The following is a 23,838-nucleotide window of genomic DNA, read 5'->3' as shown; positions in this document are numbered from 1 at the left end:
CGCCTCTGTGCGTGTGTGTGTGTGTGTGTGTGTGTGAGAGAGAGAGAGAGCGCATGAAAACAGACAGAAGGGAAAATAGACATACAAACGCACAAACGCACAAAATTCTGTACAACGCTACAGAGAAATGTAAATTCTTACTAGTTTGCCCATATGTTCATGTTCCTCCTACAGCCTCTGTCACCGTTTTGGGAGGAGGAATCCAATCCACTAAAAGCATCACTTTGTGTCATGAGAGGACAGGGAATATTGCTCTTTAAACGAAGATATGGGTGGCTCTTAAAAGAGCCGTTTAAGGAAGAAAAACATGAATGAAACACACAAACATGTTTATTTCTTTTTGGGGGCTGCCTTTTTCGCCTTTGCCGCTTTGGGCTTTGCTGTCTTGGGCTTCACAGCCTTTGCCTTCTTGGGGCTCTTGGCTGCCTTCTTAGGGGTCGCCGGCTTCTTCGCCTTCTTGGGGCTCTTGGTGGCTTTCTTGGCGGCGGCGGCGGGCTTCTTCGCCTTCTTAGGAGACTTCTTGGCGGCGGCGGCGGGTTTCTTGGCCGCTACCTTCTTGGGCTTCTTAGCCGCGGCGGGCTTCTTGGCGGCCGCCTTCTTGGGTTTGGGCGCGGCTTTCTTTGCGGGCTTCTTGGCTTCGGTCTGCTTCTTGTTCAGCTTGAAAGAGCCAGACGCGCCGGTCCCTTTGGTCTGCACCAGAGTGCCCTTTGTCACGAGGCTCTTGACGGCGAGCTTGACGCGGGAGTTGTTCTTCTCCACATCGTATCCGCCGGCAGCCAAAGCCTTCTTCAAAGCGGCGAGCGACACGCCGCTCCTCTCCTTGGACGAGGAAACCGCCTTGACGATGAGCTCGCCGACGCTGGGGCCCGCTTTCTTGGTCCTCGAAGCTGCTTTCTTCTTGGGCGCTTTGGCCGGCGCGGCGGCGGGCGCGGGAGCGACTTCTGCCATGTCTGTGTGTGCGGAGCTAAGTAGAATAAAGGAGTCAATCGCTGTGGCGCTGTGTAACACAGGAACCTCCCTCCCCGCGGCCGGGGGGCTGGTCTTAAAAGCAGACATGAGAACGTTGTAGACTCAACCCGGGCGCCGCTGAATGACTGCGCTTCCGCGATGCGCTCGCAACTGTGTTTTCTCATGGCATTTCGCGGCGAAAATCCGACCCGTCAGGCAAGCTCCAAAGCGTTCAAGCACGCGTTTCGCGAGAACGGGCTTTCCCGTTTCTCCCGCGGCCCGCCACGGCCAGGAGGAGAGCACCAATCTCGCGCGGCGGCCACAAAAGTGCACGGCGCGCCTGGCGCTCGAGCCGGCGGGCCGCGCATTTCGTGCGTTGTGCTGTGTAAAAAGAGGGCAAAAAACGGCGTGGCCGTTGCGAGGCCTCCGGGCCGAGTTGAAGGAGAGCCGTGTGAGTGCTGCTGCTATGTTTGCACGGGCCGAGTGTGGCGTGCAGTATGTGAACCGAGGCCCCTTTTGGGCCGTGTAAAGCACATGGGTGGAGAGCGAGCGGGCGCGCTCGGAGGGACGAGGCGACTCCCGCAGCGTGACTCCCAGCGTCTTTGTCCTCGTCTGGTCTTCGTCGCTCGGGCTGGCGCCGGCACTCGGGCTGGCGCTCCTCGTGCGCGGCCGCGTCCTCTTGTGGTCCCGGGGCGCCAGGTGCGCCTCGTGGGCGCCTTAACGGGCGCGCGCCTCCGCCTCGTTACCCGCGCCTGTCTCCGCCCTAGCCCGAGTTAACCCTAGTGCCGTCTAGCCCGGCTCTGCCCTAACCCTAGTGCCGTCTAGCCCGGCTCTGCCCTAACCCTAGTGCCGTCTAGCCCGGCTCTGCCCTAACCCTAGTGCCGTCTAGCCCGGCTCTGCCCTAACCCTAGTGCCGTCTAGCCCGGCTCTGCCCTAACCCTAGTGCCGTCTAGCCCGGCTCTGCCCTAACCCTAGTGCCGTCTAGCCCGGCTCTGCCCTAACCCTAGTGCCGTCTAGCCCGGCTCTGCCCTAACCCTAGTGCCGTCTAGCCCGGCTCTGCCCTAACCCTAGTGCCGTTTAGCCCGGCTCTGCTATAGCCTCATGTTTATGTAATTCCACACTGCTGTAACCCTAGTCTTATGAACTCAGCAGAGCTCTAACCCTATTCGTTGTTATTCAACTATCGCCTGGTTTTAATTGACTACGTTCTGCTATTACTCTATTGGGATAAATGTAGCCAATGCTGCTATAAATGCATTTGCATTTAGTCCACGCTTCTATCTTCACACGTCTATCTTTTGTATTTCATCCACAGGGCTTTAAACTTGGGATTGTGATTTACTCAGTACGGCTAGAATCCTATTTTGAAGTATTTCCTGCTGCTAGAACATTGCATATGCATACAGCATATAACTAGAATTACTTTGTGCCTCTATACTCCTATTTTGAAGTACACTGCGCCGCTATGAGCCTATTTTGAAGTACTCTGCGTTGTTACAGGCCTATTTTGAAGTACACTGCGCCGCTGTAGGCCTATTTTGAAGTACTCTGCGTTGTTACAGGCCTATTTTGAAGTACACTGCGCGGCTATGGGCCTATTTTGAAGTACTCTGCGTTGTTACAGGCCTATTTTGAAGTACTCTGCGCCGCTATGAGCCTATTTTGAAGTACACTGCGCCGCTATGAGCCTATTTTGAAGTACGCTGCGCCGCTGTAGGCCTATTTTGAAGTACACTGCGCCGCTATGAGCCTATTTTGAAGTACTCTGCGTTGTTACAGGCCTATTTTGAAGTACTCTGCGTTGTTACAGGCCTATTTTGAAGTACTCTGCGCCGCTATGAGCCTATTTTGAAGTACACTGCGCCGCTATGAGCCTATTTTGAAGTACACTGCGCCGCTATGAGCCTATTTTGAAGTACACTGCGTTGTTACAGGCCTATTTTGAAGTACTCTGCGCCGCTATGAGCCTATTTTGAAGTACACTGCGCCGCTATGAGCCTATTTTGAAGTACACTGCGCCGCTATGAGCCTATTTTGAAGTACACTGCGCCGCTATGAGCCTATTTTGAAGTACACTGCGCCGCTATGAGCCTATTTTGAAGTACTCTGCGCCGCTATGAGCCTATTTTGAAGTACACTGCGCCGCTATGAGCCTATTTTGAAGTACACTGCGCCGCTATGAGCCTATTTTGAAGTACACTGCGTTGTTACAGGCCTATTTTGAAGTACTCTGCGCCGCTATGAGCCTATTTTGAAGTACACTGCGCCGCTATGAGTCTATTTTGAAGTACTCTGCGTTGTTACAGGCCTATTTTGAAGTACACTGCGCCGCTGTAGGCCTATTTTGAAGTACTCTGCGCCGCTATGAGCCTATTTTGAAGTACTCTGCGCCGCTATGAGCCTATTTTGAAGTACTCTGCGTTGTTACAGGCCTATTTTGAAGTACACTGCGCCGCTGTAGGCCTATTTTGAAGTACTCTGCACCGCTATGGGCCTATTTTTTGAAGTACTCTGCGCCGCTGTAGGCCTATTTTGAAGTACTCTGCGTTGTTACAGGCCTATTTTGAAGTACGCTGCGCCGCTATGAGCCTATTTTGAAGTACACTGCGTTGTTACAGGCCTATTTTGAAGTACACTGCGCCGCTATGAGCCTATTTTTGAAGTACTCTGTGCAGCTAAAGCCCTATTTTGAACTATGCTGTGCCGTTATAAGCCTATCTTGAAGTACTTCATGCTGATATAACCCTATTTTGAAGTATTTCCTGCTGCTACAACATTGATTTGAATTACATCGTGCTACTCTAACCATATTTTGAGCAGCTATAATCCTATTTTGAAGTACTCTGAGCAGCTATAACCCTGTTTTGAATTACTCTGTGCTGTTATAAGCCTATCTTGAAGTACTTCATGCTGATATAACCCTATTTTGAAGTATTTCCTGCTGCTACAACATTGATTTGAATTACATCGTGCTGCTCTAACCATATTTTGAGCAGCTATAACCCTATTTTGAAGTACTCTGAGCAGCTATAACCCTGTTTTGAATTACTCTGTGCCGTTATAAGCCTATCTTGAAGTACTTCATGCTGATATAACCCTATTTTGAAGTACTCTGTGCTGCTATAATCCTATTTTGAATTACTTTGTGGTGCTGTAGCATCAATTTGAATTACTTCATGCTGCTATAAGCCTATTTTGAATTACTCTGTGCTGCTACACACTTTATTTCGAATTAGTCTGCGCCGCTATAAACCTATTTTGAACTCTTTTGTGCCGCTATAAACCTAATCTCAATTATTTCCTGCTGCTATAACCCTTTTTAGAAGTACTCTGTGCTGCTATAATCCTATTTTGAATTACTTTGTGAAATTATAACATTACACTGAATTATTAATTGCTGTTATGACACTATTTTGAATTACTCTGCGCAGCTGTAATCCTACTTTCAATTACTTTTTGCCTCTATGAGCCTATTTCAAATTACTTTGTGGTGCCATAACATTAAATTGAATTACTTAGTCCAGCTAGAACACTATTTTGAAGTACTCTGTGCCTCTAGAAGCCCATTTTGAATTCCTTTGCAGTGCTATAACATTGATTGATAGAACTACTTCATGCTGCCATTCCACTATTTAACAACATTGAGAACGCATGATGCTCGTACAATATTGTTTATAATTACTCACCTGCGCATTTAGCATACTACAAGACTCACACAATGAACAAAACAGTCGCGGGGGAACAGCGCGATAAAAGCCGGCGGGGAACGCGCCCCCCCTCCCCCCGTCACACACACACACACACACACACACACACACACACACACACACACACACAGAGAGAGACAGGGAGGAAAAGAAGAAATTGCTCTTTATATGAAGGAGTGGGTGGCTCTTAAAAGAGCCGTTGGGTTGATGAAGACGGCGGTAAGGCGCTTTACTTGGAGCTGGTGTACTTGGTGACGGCCTTGGTGCCCTCGGACACGGCGTGCTTGGCCAGCTCGCCGGGAAGCAACAGGCGCACGGCGGTCTGGATCTCCCTGGAGGTGATGGTGGAGCGCTTGTTGTAATGAGCCAGACGAGAGGACTCACCGGCGATACGCTCGAAGATGTCGTTCACGAACGAGTTCATGATACCCATCGCCTTAGAAGAGATGCCGGTGTCGGGGTGCACCTGCTTCAGGACTTTGTACACGTAGATAGCGTAGCTCTCCTTCCTGGACTTTCTGCGCTTCTTGCCTCCTTTGCCGGCCGTCTTGGTCACGGCTTTCTTGGATCCCTTCTTGGGAGCGGCCTTGGCTGGGTCGGGCATGTTGCTGCTGCTGCTTCTCCTGTAGACTGCGAGAAAATGAATAACGCCCGCCTCGCGGCCGCTCTATTTACAGGCCGACATTGTAATTAGGCACAAGCGAAGAACATTTTTTTATTGGTCAAAATCCCACACCGCCTCATACAGGGAGCCTCCCACCGCTCCGCCCTCTTCCTCCTCCTCCTCCTCCTCGCTCGCCCCCCCCCCGCTACGCTTTGTTTCCCTTCCCGCCTTTTTTACATTCACAACAATGTGCACTATGACAAAAGAAGAAAAAAAAATTCTATTATAGTCTTCTAACGCGTTTCACACACACACACACGTTATGTAATTCACACACACATTATGTACATGTGTATATATATATATATATATATATATATATATACACACACACACACACACACGATATAAACATGTAAAACTAGATTGTTTATGATTTTGTGTTCATATATAAATTATCTTCTACTTATGTGTTACGTGTGTAAAAAAAACACACACACACACACACACACACACACACACACACACACAGCACGAGGAACAGCTCTTTTTCTGGATGTTTGGGTGGCTCTTAAAAGAGCCGTTGTGTTCGCGTCGTTCGGTGTTGGAGCGTTTAACCGCCGAAGCCGTACAGGGTGCGTCCCTGGCGTTTCAGGGCATACACCACATCCATGGCGGTGACCGTCTTCCTCTTGGCATGCTCGGTGTAGGTGACGGCGTCGCGGATCACGTTCTCCAGGAACACCTTCAGCACACCGCGAGTCTCTTCGTAGATCAGACCGGAAATACGCTTAACACCGCCACGGCGAGCCAGACGGCGAATAGCCGGCTTGGTGATTCCCTGGATGTTATCGCGAAGAACTTTACGGTGACGCTTGGCGCCTCCTTTGCCGAGCCCCTTTCCGCCCTTGCCTCTGCCAGACATGATGCTGCTCTCTCGAAGTCAAGCTGCTCAATAAAACTCGCCGCGCAGCGCCCACATATTTATCCGCCCTCTACAGGACCTTGTTGAGAACAGGCGAGGAGGCGGGCCTAAGACCAACGGTCACACAATAGAGCACATTCAAAAAGAAACAGAACGCCACAGCTTTCTACCTGCTAGCGTCTTCTTCTTCCTCACCCTCTCTATACACACAAACATTATTATTACTATTATTATTATTATTAGTAGTAGTAGTAGTAGTAGTAGTAGTAGTAGTTGTTTTTCCAGTAGTAGTAACAATAGTAGAAGTCTTATTCCGATATGCAAGGTGTATATTTAAAAAGACAAAACAAAAAACAATACAGCCAAACACCCGTCAGTGTAAGGAGGTTAGTAAAAGTACTCTGTGTTTGTAAAACATCGACATTCCCTTTACAGACACGAGACGTTCCTCCTAGGTCCGCTGTAACGACGGGTCTCGCGTAGCAGCACAGCATCTTATTAGTAGGCCCCTCATTCAGCCGATCGCCATCAAAGTCTGTGTACACTTTTAATCGAGCCCACATTTTACCACACCAATCGATCACTCACAAATGCCAATCACTTAACTGACAAGCGGCACAGAAAGGAATGCGAGGGCAACTCTCGGGCCTTACTTTATCAGCTCTCTCAAAGGCAAAATATAATGGCCTCTCTAAGGTATAATGTCTAAAATAGATACATTTTCTCAAACACTAACCTCATTCTTAAACTCCAAGTGTCATTCGCAAGGAAAGCATACTCGCTTCACCATTTGTGCCAAAGAAACTAACATACAATTCATCAAACACGTGCGTCGACACAAAGCCAAAGCCGTAAGAAGTTAAATTTGTGCCGATGCCATAGTCATATGAGCACAACAACAGAGTCTGATTCCTCCTACACTCTCTTGTACTCGGCCAAATAAAACACAGTCGTGAACTGTGAATCTGATAGTTGTGCGCCTTTAACTCACCGTGTAGAAAATTATGCCAGCAACCGTGAACACCGTTCATAACGCGTCGTCTTACTTTACTCATTTATTAGACGTCTACAATGTTCATCATTTCAGACTGCCGTGTCGATCAGACTGTCATGTAGAAAAGCGTGTCGATGCACAGCGGTGACAAACAACCCCGTGTGATGTATGTGACACGCATTCATACGCTTAATTGATCAAATCATTTCATTATCCGAACCCAGTTATTTACTACAAATGCAGGCAGTCAAGTTTCGAAATGCGGCCACACGTGGGTGAACACGATGTCTGTTAGCCTTATACAATGGAATGGTATTAATAATAGTAGCGCATTATTACTATTATTACTATTATTAGTAGTAGGAGTAGTAGGAGTAGCAGCAGTGTCATTGTTGCTGTTGTTGGTGTTGTTATCAGAATAATTCTAGTTGCCATATGTAGTGACATGTATTAGGAATTTTTCCTGGTGTTTGGTCACAACACGATACATTCCACACAGTTTACAAGATGCACATCACAGACAACGCAACACACAACTACCTTCCCAATCTCCAAATACTGCACCTTAAGCAGAAATCTGTAGAATCAGTTGCCATTTATATTACAGCAGAGGTACAAAGAGCAGCCGAATCCACTTCAGCTGGCATGAAACGGAGTCACATAATTGTGATATATAATACATAATAATAGCAATGATATACAGTAATGACAATATTTCATAAATAATCATTATAATAAACACTAATGCCTATTAGTCATATTAAAAAATAATTATTATTTAATAGCTATTATCAGTAGTAGTATTATTAATCTATAACATAAGCTTAGATAAAAATAAACAAATAATACTAAACAGGATATCCCAGCTTGTGTGGAAGCAGTGCTGGGGCTTGAACCCCCGACCTTACGAGCAAAAACCCAGAGCCTTAACCGTTCAGCCAGCACAGCGCGGCATCGCTATCATCACTAGTAATAGTAGTATTGTTGTTGTTGGCTGATGTTGGCTGTTGTAAACATGTTGTAATATACGCTCTAACACGCAACAAAGATAGCATTGACAAACATGCCCCCCCCCGCCGCCCCCCCCCCCCGCTCCCCCCCCCCCCTTTTTTTTTTTTTTTTTTTTTTTTTTTTTAAAACTATTTATTACATAGACTTGCTATATTTGCGGCTTTAAACAGCAGTGGTTAGGGCAAAGTGCACTTCCTAAACTTGGCCACACGAGGGCAGACAGGATCCATCCACAACAACACAGCGCTGCACACAACAACCTTTATTTTACTCCTCATCCTTTATTCTTTCTTCTAGTCTTTCTTTATTGTTTTCTCCTATTATTATTATTATTATTATTATTATTATTATTAGAAGTAGTGGTAGTAGTAACAGAAGATCTATTATTGTGATTGTTGTTGTTATTGTGATTGCGGTTGTCATCATGGTTTAACATATTTTCTAACACGCAACAAACATAGCATTGACAAACAATTCTTAAATTTAATTCAATCCTTTTTTTTTGTTTTAGCTCTTTATTGCAGCTGTAGACTTGACCTGCGCCTATAAACAGCAGTGGTTAGGGCAAAGTGCACTTCCTAAACGTGGCCACACGAGGGCGATTATGAGTAGTAGCAGTAGTAGTAGTAGAAGAAGTAGTAGTAGTAGTGATAGCAGAATTATTATTATTACTGTTCTTGTCGTTGTTGTCATCATGTTTTAATATATTTTTAACACGCAACAAACATAGCATTGACAAACTTTTCTTACAGCATGTCCCTCCTATTTTTATTTATTTATTTTTTTACGATTTATTACATAGACTTGCTATATTTGCGCCTATAAACAGCAGTGATTAGGGCAAAGTGCACTTCCTAAACGTGGCCACACGAGGGCGATTATGAGTAGTAGTAGTAGTAGTAGTAGTAGTAGTAGTAGTAGTAATAGCAGAATTATTGTTATTACTGTTCTTGTCATGTTTTAATATATTTTTTAACACGCCACAAACATAGCATTGACAAACTTTTCTTACAGAATGTCCCTCCTATTTTTATTTATTTTTTTTTTTTTTTACGATTTATTACATAGACTTGCTATATTTGCGCCTATAAACAGCAGTGGTTAGGGCAAAGTGCACTTCCTAAACGTGGCCACACGAGGGCGATTATGAGTAGTAGCAGTAGTAGTAGAAGAAGAAGTAGTAGTAGTAGTGATAGCAGAATTATTGTTATTACTGCTCTTGTCGTTGTTGTCATCATGTTTTAATATATTTTTTAACACGCAACAAACACAGCATTGACAAACTTTTCTTACAGCATGTCCCTCCTATTTTTATTTATTTATTTTTTTTACGATTTATTACATAGACTTGCTATATTTGCGCCTATAAACAGCAGTGATTAGGGCAAAGTGCACTTCCTAAAAGTGGCCACACGAGCCATCCACAACAACACCCAGCGCTGCACACAGCAAATTTTATTTTACTCCTCATCCTTTATTCTTTCTTCTAGTCTCTCTTTATTATTTCTTCTTCTTCTTCTCATTATTATTATTATTATTATAAGTAGTAGTAGTAGTAACAGAAGAATTATTACTGATTGTTGTTCTAACACGCAACAAACACAGCACTGACAAACATTTCTTAAAGGTTCTTCCTCCTATTTATTTATTTATTTATTTTATTTATTGCAGATGTAGAATTGACCTGCGGCTATAAACAGCAGTGGTTAGGGCAACGTCAAGGGCAGTCAAGATCCATCCACAACAACACACAGCACTGCACACAACAACCTTTTATAATAATTATTATTAGTAGTAGTAGTAACATTCATATCAATATTATTAGGATTAGCAAATGACTTCTAAAAACTGTCAATCAAACCATCAAGCTAGAACTCTGTACATGAAGTCATAATGGTTCACTGCAGGTACAAAGAACACATATATATGCCTTTCAAAATTACAAATATAATAAACAACATCAACAACAATATATGTACAAGGTGTTTCTCTGGTGTTGACTTTTCTCTCTGCCCCCCGTCCCCCCTCCATGTACACTCACAGGGACCCCGAATTGATGTTTTGTGTGTATGTTTATCTATCTATCTATCTATCTATCTATCTATCTATCTATCTATATATATATATATATATATATATATATAGCAAAAGCAGCTTCTAAAATAATCTTTATATGCAGATTAAGAAAAGAAATTTTTTTTTTGCAGTTTTCCACATGTTTGTGTATATCGTGAACGCAGCTACAGCCCCGAACCCCCCACCCCCCCAGTTCTCTGCACTCTCCCCCGGCTAACTACTACAAGTTTAGACTTATAAACACCTCCATAAAATGCTTCATAACAGAACACTGAATCTGGGAAATTGCAGTTCCTGGATTTGGCCGCACGAGGGCAGTCAAGCTCCATCCAGCACAACACGCAGCGCCGCTGTGTCCTTCCCACAGACACAGAGCTCATCAGCCTTATTACTGTGCACTGGATCATTCTGCCATAACAACTCCAACACACGCCTCTTCTCTACTCTTTACTATCACTATCACTATTATTATTATTATTATTGTTGTTATTATTGTTGTTATTAGTAGTAGCAGGAATTTTTCATTTTAAATGTTAAAAACGCTATATAAAGACATAAATGAGCGATTGAATGAATGAATAAATAAAAATGTCACATGTTGTCCTTGATAAATATACACCAATGATTAAATATAGTATTATATCTGATCATTTCTAAGCAGAAAAGAAAGACAAGTGCAGATGGATATTAGGCGGAATGACGATAACGCGGAGAAACCCTTCTGCTTCTCCCCTTCAAATTAGTGAAGAGGCGCGCGCAGAAACCACAACATTTAAAGACCGATGAATCCCCGCGGCGTCATAAAGGGAAAAACTGTCAATCAAACCAACAGCATAGTTCTAAGCCTCTGACCCCAGCGCATGACGTCACAAATAAACCTTATGGTTCACTGCTCCCTTTTCACTGTAAGTGTGCCACAGCGTGAGAGCGCGCGCGTATAAGCACATAACACACAAACATTATATAATATTTATAATAATGTATATATTTATACAGGTTATAAAAATATTTCAAAGGTTCTTTTTTTTTTTTTCCCTACCACATTACATTTAGTTTTTAAACAGCCAAGGTACGAAGACTTGCTCATTTCGCTGAGACTGTGAGGTGGCTCTTAAAAGAGCCTTTGTGTAGATTAGACGCGGTCGTCGTTTAAGCGCGCTCTCCGCGAATACGGCGGGCCAGCTGAATATCCTTGGGCATGATGGTCACTCTCTTGGCGTGGATGGCGCACAGGTTGGTGTCCTCGAACAGGCCGACCAGGTACGCCTCGCTCGCCTCCTGCAGGGCCATGACGGCCGAGCTCTGGAAACGCAGATCAGTCTTGAAGTCCTGAGCGATTTCTCTCACCAGGCGCTGGAAGGGCAGCTTGCGGATGAGCAGCTCAGTAGACTTCTGATAACGGCGGATCTCTCTCAGAGCCACGGTGCCCGGCCTGTAACGGTGAGGCTTCTTCACGCCGCCGGTGGCCGGGGCGCTCTTGCGGGCGGCCTTAGTGGCGAGCTGCTTCCTGGGCGCCTTGCCACCGGTGGACTTACGGGCGGTCTGCTTGGTTCTTGCCATGGCGTCGAGCTCTGCACTTCACGGATGAAAAACAGAATACACGGCGCTCGCGAACGCCGGCTTTTTAAGCCCTAACGCTGCTCTGCGCTCATTGGGCGTCTTGAAGGCACTCGTCTGTCATTGGATAGAATGCGTGACGTCACTTGATGACTATTGGCTTCCGCCACCGGCACAGTTCGAAACACAAGGCGCCCGCCCCTATTCCACGGGCGCGCAGCGCTTTTGTACTCTGCCATTCACCAGTTACACACAAACCGCCCGCCGTCAAAACATATTCTCATCCCTCACACTGCATTTAGCCAACACGCCTCACTATTATTGTTATTCTTATTCTTATCATTCATATTATTATTATTACTACTGCTACTACGACTACTTGGATAGTTTCCATGTATATAATTATTTATTATATTATATATAAATATATAATTCTTAGCAAATTAGAGTGTTCATGTCCTGATTTTAACTGCGTTTGCTTTGTATTAAGAAGATAGGAATAACATTGCACTTTTGGAGCAGAAGTGGGTGGCTCTTAAAAGAGCCTTTGGGTACTGGCAAACGCAGCAGTGGGCGCGTTTACTTGGTCTTGACGGTCTTCTCGGTCTTCTTGGGCAGAAGCACGGCCTGAATGTTAGGCAGCACACCACCCTGAGCGATGGTCACCCCGCCGAGCAGTTTGTTCAGCTCCTCATCGTTACGCACGGCGAGCTGCAGGTGGCGGGGGATGATACGGGTCTTCTTGTTGTCACGGGCGGCGTTGCCGGCCAACTCCAGGATCTCAGCAGTCAGATACTCCAGCACGGCGGCCAGGTAGACCGGAGCGCCGGCACCGACGCGCTCGGCGTAGTTGCCTTTACGTAGGAGCCTGTGCACACGGCCCACAGGGAACTGCAGCCCAGCTCTGGAGGAACGAGTCTTGGCCTTGGCCCTAGCCTTTCCGCCGGTCTTGCCTCTTCCGCTCATGGTTATGATCAGACCTGTTCCACGAACAACGCTGAAATAATAAAGACTACGCGCCGAGCCCTCCGTGATATAGCCAACACAGCCGCTCTCTTATTGGCTAAGATCGTTGTGGCAGAAGAACCAATCACAAACGCGCCGTCAAATTCCACACATTCCGCCCACCATTCTATTCTACGCGACGCCCCTCCCACCCCCGTTTGTGACGCCGCCTCTGTGCGTGTGTGTGTGTGTGTGTGTGTGTGTGTGTGTGTGTGTGTGTGTGTGTGAGAGAGAGAGAGAGCGCATGAAAACAGACAGAAGGGAAAATAGACATACAAACGCACAAACGCACAAAATTCTGTACAACGCTACAGAGAAATGTAAATTCTTACTAGTTTGCCCATATGTTCATGTTCCTCCTACAGCCTCTGTCACCGTTTTGGGAGGAGGAATCCAATCCACTAAAAGCATCACTTTGTGTCATGAGAGGACAGGGAATATTGCTCTTTAAACGAAGATATGGGTGGCTCTTAAAAGAGCCGTTTAAGGAAGAAAAACATGAATGAAACACACAAACATGTTTATTTCTTTTTGGGGGCTGCCTTTTTCGCCTTTGCCGCTTTGGGCTTTGCTGTCTTGGGCTTCACAGCCTTTGCCTTCTTGGGGCTCTTGGCTGCCTTCTTAGGGGTCGCCGGCTTCTTCGCCTTCTTGGGGCTCTTGGTGGCTTTCTTGGCGGCGGCGGCGGGCTTCTTCGCCTTCTTAGGAGACTTCTTGGCGGCGGCGGCGGGTTTCTTGGCCGCTACCTTCTTGGGCTTCTTAGCCGCGGCGGGCTTCTTGGCGGCCGCCTTCTTGGGTTTGGGCGCGGCTTTCTTTGCGGGCTTCTTGGCTTCGGTCTGCTTCTTGTTCAGCTTGAAAGAGCCAGACGCGCCGGTCCCTTTGGTCTGCACCAGAGTGCCCTTTGTCACGAGGCTCTTGACGGCGAGCTTGACGCGGGAGTTGTTCTTCTCCACATCGTATCCGCCGGCAGCCAAAGCCTTCTTCAAAGCGGCGAGCGACACGCCGCTCCTCTCCTTGGACGAGGAAACCGCCTTGACGATGAGCTCGCCGACGCTGGGGCCCGCTTTCTTGGTCCTCGAAGCTGCTTTCTTCTTGGGCGCTTTGGCCGGCGCGGCGGCGGGCGCGGGAGCGACTTCTGCCATGTCTGTGTGTGCGGAGCTAAGTAGAATAAAGGAGTCAATCGCTGTGGCGCTGTGTAACACAGGAACCTCCCTCCCCGCGGCCGGGGGGCTGGTCTTAAAAGCAGACATGAGAACGTTGTAGACTCAACCCGGGCGCCGCTGAATGACTGCGCTTCCGCGATGCGCTCGCAACTGTGTTTTCTCATGGCATTTCGCGGCGAAAATCCGACCCGTCAGGCAAGCTCCAAAGCGTTCAAGCACGCGTTTCGCGAGAACGGGCTTTCCCGTTTCTCCCGCGGCCCGCCACGGCCAGGAGGAGAGCACCAATCTCGCGCGGCGGCCACAAAAGTGCACGGCGCGCCTGGCGCTCGAGCCGGCGGGCCGCGCATTTCGTGCGTTGTGCTGTGTAAAAAGAGGGCAAAAAACGGCGTGGCCGTTGCGAGGCCTCCGGGCCGAGTTGAAGGAGAGCCGTGTGAGTGCTGCTGCTATGTTTGCACGGGCCGAGTGTGGCGTGCAGTATGTGAACCGAGGCCCCTTTTGGGCCGTGTAAAGCACATGGGTGGAGAGCGAGCGGGCGCGCTCGGAGGGACGAGGCGACTCCCGCAGCGTGACTCCCAGCGTCTTTGTCCTCGTCTGGTCTTCGTCGCTCGGGCTGGCGCCGGCACTCGGGCTGGCGCTCCTCGTGCGCGGCCGCGTCCTCTTGTGGTCCCGGGGCGCCAGGTGCGCCTCGTGGGCGCCTTAACGGGCGCGCGCCTCCGCCTCGTTACCCGCGCCTGTCTCCGCCCTAGCCCGAGTTAACCCTAGTGCCGTCTAGCCCGGCTCTGCCCTAACCCTAGTGCCGTCTAGCCCGGCTCTGCCCTAACCCTAGTGCCGTCTAGCCCGGCTCTGCCCTAACCCTAGTGCCGTCTAGCCCGGCTCTGCCCTAACCCTAGTGCCGTCTAGCCCGGCTCTGCCCTAACCCTAGTGCCGTCTAGCCCGGCTCTGCCCTAACCCTAGTGCCGTTTAGCCCGGCTCTGCCCTAACCCTAGTGCCGTTTAGCCCGGCTCTGCTATAGCCTCATGTTTATGTAATTCCACACTGCTGTAACCCTAGTCTTATGAACTCAGCAGAGCTCTAACCCTATTCGTTGTTATTCAACTATCGCCTGGTTTTAATTGACTACGTTCTGCTATTACTCTATTGGGATAAATGTAGCCAATGCTGCTATAAATGCATTTGCATTTAGTCCACGCTTCTATCTTCACACGTCTATCTTTTGTATTTCATCCACAGGGCTTTAAACTTGGGATTGTGATTTACTCAGTACGGCTAGAATCCTATTTTGAAGTATTTCCTGCTGCTAGAACATTGCATATGCATACAGCATATAACTAGAATTACTTTGTGCCTCTATACTCCTATTTTGAAGTACACTGCGCCGCTATGAGCCTATTTTGAAGTACTCTGCGTTGTTACAGGCCTATTTTGAAGTACACTGCGCCGCTGTAGGCCTATTTTGAAGTACTCTGCGTTGTTACAGGCCTATTTTGAAGTACACTGCGCGGCTATGGGCCTATTTTGAAGTACTCTGCGTTGTTACAGGCCTATTTTGAAGTACTCTGCGCCGCTATGAGCCTATTTTGAAGTACACTGCGCCGCTATGAGCCTATTTTGAAGTACGCTGCGCCGCTGTAGGCCTATTTTGAAGTACACTGCGCCGCTATGAGCCTATTTTGAAGTACTCTGCGTTGTTACAGGCCTATTTTGAAGTACTCTGCGTTGTTACAGGCCTATTTTGAAGTACTCTGCGCCGCTATGAGCCTATTTTGAAGTACACTGCGCCGCTATGAGCCTATTTTGAAGTACACTGCGCCGCTATGAGCCTATTTTGAAGTACACTGCGTTGTTACAGGCCTATTTTGAAGTACTCTGCGCCGCTATGAGCCTATTTTGAAGTACACTGCGCCGCTATGAGCCTATTTTGAAGTACACTGCGCCGCTATGAGCCTATTTTGAAGTACACTGCGCCGCTATGAGCCTATTTTGAAGTACTCTGCGCCGCTATGAGCCTATTTTGAAGTACACTGCGCCGCTATGAGCCTATTTTGAAGTACACTGCGCCGCTATGAGCCTATTTTGAAGTACACTGCGTTGTTACAGGCCTATTTTGAAGTACTCTGCGCCGCTATGAGCCTATTTTGAAGTACACTGCGCCGCTATGAGTCTATTTTGAAGTACTCTGCGTTGTTACAGGCCTATTTTGAAGTACACTGCGCCGCTGTAGGCCTATTTTGAAGTACTCTGCGCCGCTATGAGCCTATTTTGAAGTACTCTGCGCCGCTATGAGCCTATTTTGAAGTACTCTGCGTTGTTACAGGCCTATTTTGAAGTACACTGCGCCGCTGTAGGCCTATTTTGAAGTACTCTGCACCGCTATGGGCCTATTTTTTTGTTTTAGCTCTTTATTGCAGCTGTAGACTTGACCTGCGCCTATAAACAGCAGTGGTTAGGGCAAAGTGCACTTCCTAAACGTGGCCACACGAGGGCGATTATGAGTAGTAGCAGTAGTAGTAGTAGAAGAAGTAGTAGTAGTAGTGATAGCAGAATTATTATTATTACTGTTCTTGTCGTTGTTGTCATCATGTTTTAATATATTTTTAACACGCAACAAACATAGCATTGACAAACTTTTCTTACAGCATGTCCCTCCTATTTTTATTTATTTATTTTTTTACGATTTATTACATAGACTTGCTATATTTGCGCCTATAAACAGCAGTGATTAGGGCAAAGTGCACTTCCTAAACGTGGCCACACGAGGGCGATTATGAGTAGTAGTAGTAGTAGTAGTAGTAGTAGTAGTAGTAGTAATAGCAGAATTATTGTTATTACTGTTCTTGTCATGTTTTAATATATTTTTTAACACGCCACAAACATAGCATTGACAAACTTTTCTTACAGAATGTCCCTCCTATTTTTATTTATTTATTTATTTTTTTACGATTTATTACATAGACTTGCTATATTTGCGCCTATAAACAGCAGTGGTTAGGGCAAAGTGCACTTCCTAAACGTGGCCACACGAGGGCGATTATGAGTAGTAGCAGTAGTAGTAGAAGAAGAAGTAGTAGTAGTAGTGATAGCAGAATTATTGTTATTACTGCTCTTGTCGTTGTTGTCATCATGTTTTAATATATTTTTTAACACGCAACAAACACAGCATTGACAAACTTTTCTTACAGCATGTCCCTCCTATTTTTATTTATTTATTTTTTTTACGATTTATTACATAGACTTGCTATATTTGCGCCTATAAACAGCAGTGATTAGGGCAAAGTGCACTTCCTAAAAGTGGCCACACGAGCCATCCACAACAACACCCAGCGCTGCACACAGCAAATTTTATTTTACTCCTCATCCTTTATTCTTTCTTCTAGTCTCTCTTTATTATTTCTTCTTCTTCTTCTCATTATTATTATTATTATTATAAGTAGTAGTAGTAGTAACAGAAGAATTATTACTGATTGTTGTTCTAACACGCAACAAACACAGCACTGACAAACATTTCTTAAAGGTTCTTCCTCCTATTTATTTATTTATTTATTTTATTTATTGCAGATGTAGAATTGACCTGCGGCTATAAACAGCAGTGGTTAGGGCAACGTCAAGGGCAGTCAAGATCCATCCACAACAACACACAGCACTGCACACAACAACCTTTTATAATAATTATTATTAGTAGTAGTAGTAACATTCATATCAATATTATTAGGATTAGCAAATGACTTCTAAAAACTGACAATCAAACCATCAAGCTAGAACTCTGTACATGAAGTCATAATGGTTCACTGCAGGTACAAAGAACACATATATATGCCTTTCAAAATTACAAATATAATAAACAACATCAACAACAATATATGTACAAGGTGTTTCTCTGGTGTTGACTTTTCTCTCTGCCCCCCGTCCCCCCTCCATGTACACTCACAGGGACCCCGAATTGATGTTTTGTGTGTATGTTTATCTATCTATCTATCTATCTATCTATCTATCTATCTATCTATCTATCTATCTATATATATATATATATATAGCAAAAGCAGCTTCTAAAATAATCTTTATATGCAGATTAAGAAAAGAATTTTTTTTTTTGCAGTTTTCCACATGTTTGTGTATATCGTGAACGCAGCTACAGCCCCGAACCCCCCACCCCCCCCAGTTCTCTGCACTCTCCCCCGGCTAACTACTACAAGTTTAGACTTATAAACACCTCCATAAAATGCTTCATAACAGAACACTGAATCTGGGAAATTGCAGTTCCTGGATTTGGCCGCACGAGGGCAGTCAAGCTCCATCCAGCACAACACGCAGCGCCGCTGTGTCCTTCCCACAGACACAGAGCTCATCAGCCTTATTACTGTGCACTGGATCATTCTGCCATAGCAACTCCAACACACGCCTCTTCTCTACTCTTTACTATCACTATCACTATTATTATTATTATTATTGTTGTTATTATTGTTGTTATTAGTAGTAGCAGGAATTTTTCATTTTAAATGTTAAAAACGCTATATAAAGACATAAATGAGCGATTGAATGAATGAATAAATAAAAATGTCACATGTTGTCCTTGATAAATATACACCAATGATTAAATATAGTATTATATCTGATCATTTCTAAGCAGAAAAGAAAGACAAGTGCAGATGGATATTAGGCGGAATGACGATAACGCGGAGAAACCCTTCTGCTTCTCCCCTTCAAATTAGTGAAGAGGCGCGCGCAGAAACCACAACATTTAAAGACCGATGAATCCCCGCGGCGTCATAAAGGGAAAAACTGTCAATCAAACCAACAGCATAGTTCTAAGCCTCTGACCCCAGCGCATGACGTCACAAATAAACCTTATGGTTCACTGCTCCCTTTTCACTGTAAGTGTGCCACAGCGTGAGAGCGCGCGCGTATAAGCACATAACACACAAACATTATATAATATTTATAATAATGTATATATTTATACAGGTTATAAAAATATTTCAAAGGTTCTTTTTTTTTTTTTCCCTACCACATTACATTTAGTTTTTAAACAGCCAAGGTACGAAGACTTGCTCATTTCGCTGAGACTGTGAGGTGGCTCTTAAAAGAGCCTTTGTGTAGATTAGACGCGGTCGTCGTTTAAGCGCGCTCTCCGCGAATACGGCGGGCCAGCTGAATATCCTTGGGCATGATGGTCACTCTCTTGGCGTGGATGGCGCACAGGTTGGTGTCCTCGAACAGGCCGACCAGGTACGCCTCGCTCGCCTCCTGCAGGGCCATGACGGCCGAGCTCTGGAAACGCAGATCAGTCTTGAAGTCCTGAGCGATTTCTCTCACCAGGCGCTGGAAGGGCAGCTTGCGGATGAGCAGCTCAGTAGACTTCTGATAACGGCGGATCTCTCTCAGAGCCACGGTGCCCGGCCTGTAACGGTGAGGCTTCTTCACGCCGCCGGTGGCCGGGGCGCTCTTGCGGGCGGCCTTAGTGGCGAGCTGCTTCCTGGGCGCCTTGCCACCGGTGGACTTACGGGCGGTCTGCTTGGTTCTTGCCATGGCGTCGAGCTCTGCACTTCACGGATGAAAAACAGAATACACGGCGCTCGCGAACGCCGGCTTTTTAAGCCCTAACGCTGCTCTGCGCTCATTGGGCGTCTTGAAGGCACTCGTCTGTCATTGGATAGAATGCGTGACGTCACTTGATGACTATTGGCTTCCGCCACCGGCACAGTTCGAAACACAAGGCGCCCGCCCCTATTCCACGGGCGCGCAGCGCTTTTGTACTCTGCCATTCACCAGTTACACACAAACCGCCCGCCGTCAAAACATATTCTCATCCCTCACACTGCATTTAGCCAACACGCCTCACTATTATTGTTATTCTTATTCTTATCATTCATATTATTATTATTACTACTGCTACTACGACTACTTGGATAGTTTCCATGTATATAATTATTTATTATATTATATATAAATATATAATTCTTAGCAAATTAGAGTGTTCATGTCCTGATTTTAACTGCGTTTGCTTTGTATTAAGAAGATAGGAATAACATTGCACTTTTGGAGCAGAAGTGGGTGGCTCTTAAAAGAGCCTTTGGGTACTGGCAAACGCAGCAGTGGGCGCGTTTACTTGGTCTTGACGGTCTTCTCGGTCTTCTTGGGCAGAAGCACGGCCTGAATGTTAGGCAGCACACCACCCTGAGCGATGGTCACCCCGCCGAGCAGTTTGTTCAGCTCCTCATCGTTACGCACGGCGAGCTGCAGGTGGCGGGGGATGATACGGGTCTTCTTGTTGTCACGGGCGGCGTTGCCGGCCAACTCCAGGATCTCAGCAGTCAGATACTCCAGCACGGCGGCCAGGTAGACCGGAGCGCCGGCACCGACGCGCTCGGCGTAGTTGCCTTTACGTAGGAGCCTGTGCACACGGCCCACAGGGAACTGCAGCCCAGCTCTGGAGGAACGAGTCTTGGCCTTGGCCCTAGCCTTTCCGCCGGTCTTGCCTCTTCCGCTCATGGTTATGATCAGACCTGTTCCACGAACAACGCTGAAATAATAAAGACTACGCGCCGAGCCCTCCGTGATATAGCCAACACAGCCGCTCTCTTATTGGCTAAGATCGTTGTGGCAGAAGAACCAATCACAAACGCGCCGTCAAATTCCACACATTCCGCCCACCATTCTATTCTACGCGACGCCCCTCCCACCCCCGTTTGTGACGCCGCCTCTGTGCGTGTGTGTGTGTGTGTGTGTGTGTGTGTGTGTGTGTGTGTGTGTGTGTGTGTGAGAGAGAGAGAGAGCGCATGAAAACAGACAGAAGGGAAAATAGACATACAAACGCACAAACGCACAAAATTCTGTACAACGCTACAGAGAAATGTAAATTCTTACTAGTTTGCCCATATGTTCATGTTCCTCCTACAGCCTCTGTCACCGTTTTGGGAGGAGGAATCCAATCCACTAAAAGCATCACTTTGTGTCATGAGAGGACAGGGAATATTGCTCTTTAAACGAAGATATGGGTGGCTCTTAAAAGAGCCGTTTAAGGAAGAAAAACATGAATGAAACACACAAACATGTTTATTTCTTTTTGGGGGCTGCCTTTTTCGCCTTTGCCGCTTTGGGCTTTGCTGTCTTGGGCTTCACAGCCTTTGCCTTCTTGGGGCTCTTGGCTGCCTTCTTAGGGGTCGCCGGCTTCTTCGCCTTCTTGGGGCTCTTGGTGGCTTTCTTGGCGGCGGCGGCGGGCTTCTTCGCCTTCTTAGGAGACTTCTTGGCGGCGGCGGCGGGTTTCTTGGCCGCTACCTTCTTGGGCTTCTTAGCCGCGGCGGGCTTCTTGGCGGCCGCCTTCTTGGGTTTGGGCGCGGCTTTCTTTGCGGGCTTCTTGGCTTCGGTCTGCTTCTTGTTCAGCTTGAAAGAGCCAGACGCGCCGGTCCCTTTGGTCTGCACCAGAGTGCCCTTTGTCACGAGGCTCTTGACGGCGAGCTTGACGCGGGAGTTGTTCTTCTCCACATCGTATCCGCCGGCAGCCAAAGCCTTCTTCAAAGCGGCGAGCGACACGCCGCTCCTCTCCTTGGACGAGGAAACCGCCTTGACGATGAGCTCGCCGACGCTGGGGCCCGCTTTCTTGGTCCTCGAAGCTGCTTTCTTCTTGGGCGCTTTGGCCGGCGCGGCGGCGGGCGCGGGAGCGACTTCTGCCATGTCTGTGTGTGCGGAGCTAAGTAGAATAAAGGAGTCAATCGCTGTGGCGCTGTGTAACACAGGAACCTCCCTCCCCGCGGCCGGGGGGCTGGTCTTAAAAGCAGACATGAGAACGTTGTAGACTCAACCCGGGCGCCGCTGAATGACTGCGCTTCCGCGATGCGCTCGCAACTGTGTTTTCTCATGGCATTTCGCGGCGAAAATCCGACCCGTCAGGCAAGCTCCAAAGCGTTCAAGCACGCGTTTCGCGAGAACGGGCTTTCCCGTTTCTCCCGCGGCCCGCCACGGCCAGGAGGAGAGCACCAATCTCGCGCGGCGGCCACAAAAGTGCACGGCGCGCCTGGCGCTCGAGCCGGCGGGCCGCGCATTTCGTGCGTTGTGCTGTGTAAAAAGAGGGCAAAAAACGGCGTGGCCGTTGCGAGGCCTCCGGGCCGAGTTGAAGGAGAGCCGTGTGAGTGCTGCTGCTATGTTTGCACGGGCCGAGTGTGGCGTGCAGTATGTGAACCGAGGCCCCTTTTGGGCCGTGTAAAGCACATGGGTGGAGAGCGAGCGGGCGCGCTCGGAGGGACGAGGCGACTCCCGCAGCGTGACTCCCAGCGTCTTTGTCCTCGTCTGGTCTTCGTCGCTCGGGCTGGCGCCGGCACTCGGGCTGGCGCTCCTCGTGCGCGGCCGCGTCCTCTTGTGGTCCCGGGGCGCCAGGTGCGCCTCGTGGGCGCCTTAACGGGCGCGCGCCTCCGCCTCGTTACCCGCGCCTGTCTCCGCCCTAGCCCGAGTTAACCCTAGTGCCGTTTAGCCCGGCTCTGCCCTAACCCTAGTGCCGTTTAGCCCGGCTCTGCCCTAACCCTAGTGCCGTTTAGCCCGGCTCTGCCCTAACCCTAGTGCCGTTTAGCCCGGCTCTGCCCTAACCCTAGTGCCGTTTAGCCCGGCTCTGCCCTAACCCTAGTGCCGTTTAGCCCGGCTCTGCTATAGCCTCATGTTTATGTAATTCCACACTGCTGTAACCCTAGTCTTATGAACTCAGCAGAGCTCTAACCCTATTCGTTGTTATTCAACTATCGCCTGGTTTTAATTGACTACGTTCTGCTATTACTCTATTGGGATAAATGTAGCCAATGCTGCTATAAATGCATTTGCATTTAGTCCACGCTTCTATCTTCACACGTCTATCTTTTGTATTTCATCCACAGGGCTTTAAACTTGGGATTGTGATTTACTCAGTACGGCTAGAATCCTATTTTGAAGTATTTCCTGCTGCTAGAACATTGCATATGCATACAGCATATAACTAGAATTACTTTGTGCCTCTATACTCCTATTTTGAAGTACACTGCGCCGCTGTAGGCCTATTTTGAAGTACTCTGCGTTGTCACAGGCCTATTTTGAAGTACACTGCGCCGCTGTAGGCCTATTTTGAAGTACTCTGCGTTGTTACAGGCCTATTTTGAAGTACACTGCGCCGCTATGGGCCTATTTTGAAGTACTCTGCGTTGTTACAGGCCTATTTTGAAGTACACTGCGCCGCTGTAGGCCTATTTTGAAGTACACTGCACCGCTATGAGCCTATTTTGAAGTACACTGCGCCGCTATGAGCCTATTTTGAAGTAGTCTGCGCCGCTATGAGCCTATTTTGAAGTACTCTGCGTTGTTACAGGCCTATTTTGAAGTACTCTGCGCCGCTATGAGCCTATTTTGAAGTACACTGCGCCGCTATGAGTCTATTTTGAAGTACTCTGCGTTGTTACAGGCCTATTTTGAAGTACACTGCGCCGCTGTAGGCCTATTTTGAAGTACTCTGCGCCGCTATGAGCCTATTTTGAAGTACTCTGCGCCGCTATGAGCCTATTTTGAAGTACTCTGCGTTGTTACAGGCCTATTTTGAAGTACACTGCGCCGCTGTAGGCCTATTTTGAAGTACTCTGCGCCGCTATGAGCCTATTTTGAAGTACTCTGCACCGCTATGGGCCTATTTTGAAGTACTCTGCGCCGCTGTAGGCCTATTTTGAAGTACTCTGCGTTGTTACAGGCCTATTTTGAAGTACGCTGCGCCGCTATGAGCCTATTTTGAAGTACACTGCGTTGTTACAGGCCTATTTTGAAGTACACTGCGCCGCTATGAGCCTATTTTTGAAGTACTCTGTGCAGCTAAAGCCCTATTTTGAACTATGCTGTGCCGTTATAAGCCT

General features: G+C 47.4%; 8 protein-coding genes across 8 annotated transcripts; all 8 read right to left on the bottom strand.

The window, feature by feature from the left end:
* Positions 1-268: 268 nt before the first annotated feature.
* Positions 269-1,071, bottom strand: LOC128321738 (histone H1-like). Its single transcript, XM_053242275.1, has one exon. The coding sequence runs from the start codon at positions 1,054-1,056 to the stop codon at positions 331-333; it is 726 nt and encodes a 241-aa protein (XP_053098250.1). The 5' UTR covers positions 1,057-1,071; the 3' UTR covers positions 269-330.
* Positions 1,072-4,835: 3,764 nt separating this feature from the next.
* On the bottom strand, positions 4,836-5,303 carry LOC128321747 (histone H2B-like). Its single transcript, XM_053242286.1, has one exon. It carries the CDS (start codon positions 5,257-5,259, stop codon positions 4,885-4,887), a length of 375 nt encoding a protein of 124 aa, XP_053098261.1. The 5' UTR covers positions 5,260-5,303; the 3' UTR covers positions 4,836-4,884.
* A 554-nt stretch (positions 5,304-5,857) lies between these two features.
* Positions 5,858-6,201, bottom strand: LOC128321754 (histone H4). Its single transcript, XM_053242294.1, has one exon. It carries the CDS (start codon positions 6,182-6,184, stop codon positions 5,873-5,875), a length of 312 nt encoding a protein of 103 aa, XP_053098269.1. The 5' UTR covers positions 6,185-6,201; the 3' UTR covers positions 5,858-5,872.
* A 4,643-nt stretch (positions 6,202-10,844) lies between these two features.
* LOC128321742 (histone H3) lies at positions 10,845-11,840 on the bottom strand. The gene has a single exon (XM_053242279.1). The coding sequence runs from the start codon at positions 11,823-11,825 to the stop codon at positions 11,415-11,417; it is 411 nt and encodes a 136-aa protein (XP_053098254.1). The 5' UTR covers positions 11,826-11,840; the 3' UTR covers positions 10,845-11,414.
* A 147-nt stretch (positions 11,841-11,987) lies between these two features.
* Positions 11,988-20,488, bottom strand: LOC128321757 (uncharacterized). The gene is given in 2 exon segments (XM_053242297.1): positions 11,988-12,802; positions 20,071-20,488. Coding segments are annotated over 2 exon segments (804 nt in total). The 5' UTR covers positions 20,474-20,488; the 3' UTR covers positions 11,988-12,401.
* On the bottom strand, positions 13,287-14,089 carry LOC128321737 (histone H1-like). Its single transcript, XM_053242274.1, has one exon. The coding sequence runs from the start codon at positions 14,072-14,074 to the stop codon at positions 13,349-13,351; it is 726 nt and encodes a 241-aa protein (XP_053098249.1). The 5' UTR covers positions 14,075-14,089; the 3' UTR covers positions 13,287-13,348.
* LOC128321740 (histone H3) lies at positions 17,954-19,525 on the bottom strand. The gene has a single exon (XM_053242277.1). It carries the CDS (start codon positions 19,508-19,510, stop codon positions 19,100-19,102), a length of 411 nt encoding a protein of 136 aa, XP_053098252.1. The 5' UTR covers positions 19,511-19,525; the 3' UTR covers positions 17,954-19,099.
* A 487-nt stretch (positions 20,489-20,975) lies between the features above and the next one.
* LOC128321739 (histone H1-like) lies at positions 20,976-21,778 on the bottom strand. The gene has a single exon (XM_053242276.1). The coding sequence runs from the start codon at positions 21,761-21,763 to the stop codon at positions 21,038-21,040; it is 726 nt and encodes a 241-aa protein (XP_053098251.1). The 5' UTR covers positions 21,764-21,778; the 3' UTR covers positions 20,976-21,037.
* Between the last annotated feature and the right edge of the window lie 2,060 nt (positions 21,779-23,838).

The sequence above is a fragment of the Pangasianodon hypophthalmus genome, chromosome 19 (assembly GCF_027358585.1).
Source record: "Pangasianodon hypophthalmus isolate fPanHyp1 chromosome 19, fPanHyp1.pri, whole genome shotgun sequence".
In the NCBI taxonomy this organism is placed as follows: Eukaryota; Metazoa; Chordata; class Actinopteri; order Siluriformes; family Pangasiidae; genus Pangasianodon; species Pangasianodon hypophthalmus.
The sequence above is the reverse complement of the archived record's forward strand: the minus strand, read 5'-3'. Positions and strand labels throughout refer to the sequence as shown.